General features: G+C 35.4%; 1 protein-coding gene across 1 annotated transcript in view; it reads right to left on the bottom strand.

The window, feature by feature from the left end:
- Positions 1-946, bottom strand: part of LOC119585574 (sodium/hydrogen exchanger 8-like) — a 20369-nt gene that overhangs the window by 7969 nt on the left and 11454 nt on the right. The window contains exon 9 of the mRNA XM_037934241.1: positions 571-815. Within this exon, the coding sequence (XP_037790169.1) occupies positions 571-815 (245 nt within the window). The remainder of the gene's footprint in view (positions 1-570; positions 816-946) is intronic.

The following is a 946-nucleotide window of genomic DNA, read 5'->3' as shown; positions in this document are numbered from 1 at the left end:
GTATAGGACCTGCAGGCTGCCATTTGAGTAGCCCTGCCTTAGTGGATCAAGAAAATCTTACATTGGAAGGCAAGAGGCTGTGACAAGGAGAAATGGCAGGATAAAAATTAAAAAACCTCAGTTATATATCAGGGAATGAAGATAAATTATTTGACATGATAATACTATTCATCAGTTGTTTTCTAATTGACCTGAGCAACTGTGGATATGGTAGTGACAAAAAAGTTAGGACAAGCATAGCACTATAGACTCAACTCTCTCCCATTGATCTCCTGTAGATAACCATTCCTTATATATTGCTTTTTGAGAGCATAATATCATGAAGAACAACTAAAGCTTCCCTCACAGAATACTTTGGTTCCAGGGTTTAAAATAAGTTTCTTTTTTAAGAGACAGAAGTACAACTCTATAAAAATCTTAACTTTACAACATATAATTCAAGCTTTTCCAATAACACAAATATTAATTATTTAAATTCTAAGCATTTTTTTATATTAATTAAAAAAATATACAAATATAAATAAATAAAAATCAATCAATCATCAAAGTGAATGCTGTCACACTTCTCACCTGATAAGTGTATACCCTCAGCCAATGTGTAGGGAGCATATATGAATATTATGATCATTGACAATTCTAGGGATGTATATTCCCGAACAGGAACATATTTTAGGGTGAGAGCACTGAGGAGAGCAAAAGCCACTCCAATCCCAGCCGAGGCAAAGAACATGACACAGAAGCGCCATACAGTGTAGAGGAGGGCTTCCCCAGAACCCATAGACGCCATAGCTGGTGAAGCCATCTCCAGGATAGTACTGAAATTCAAAAATGTGTTGTGATCTATTAAGGACTTTCCTAATGGCTAAGACTTGTCCTGCATCTCAAATGGGAAATTTTGTAATCACACCAGCAAAAAATGAACAATATCAGGATCTCTTATTATCTT

The sequence above is a fragment of the Penaeus monodon genome, chromosome 20, assembly GCF_015228065.2.
Source record: "Penaeus monodon isolate SGIC_2016 chromosome 20, NSTDA_Pmon_1, whole genome shotgun sequence".
Lineage (NCBI taxonomy): Eukaryota > Metazoa > Arthropoda > Malacostraca > Decapoda > Penaeidae > Penaeus > Penaeus monodon.
This window is presented reverse-complemented; position numbering and strand designations above follow the sequence as displayed.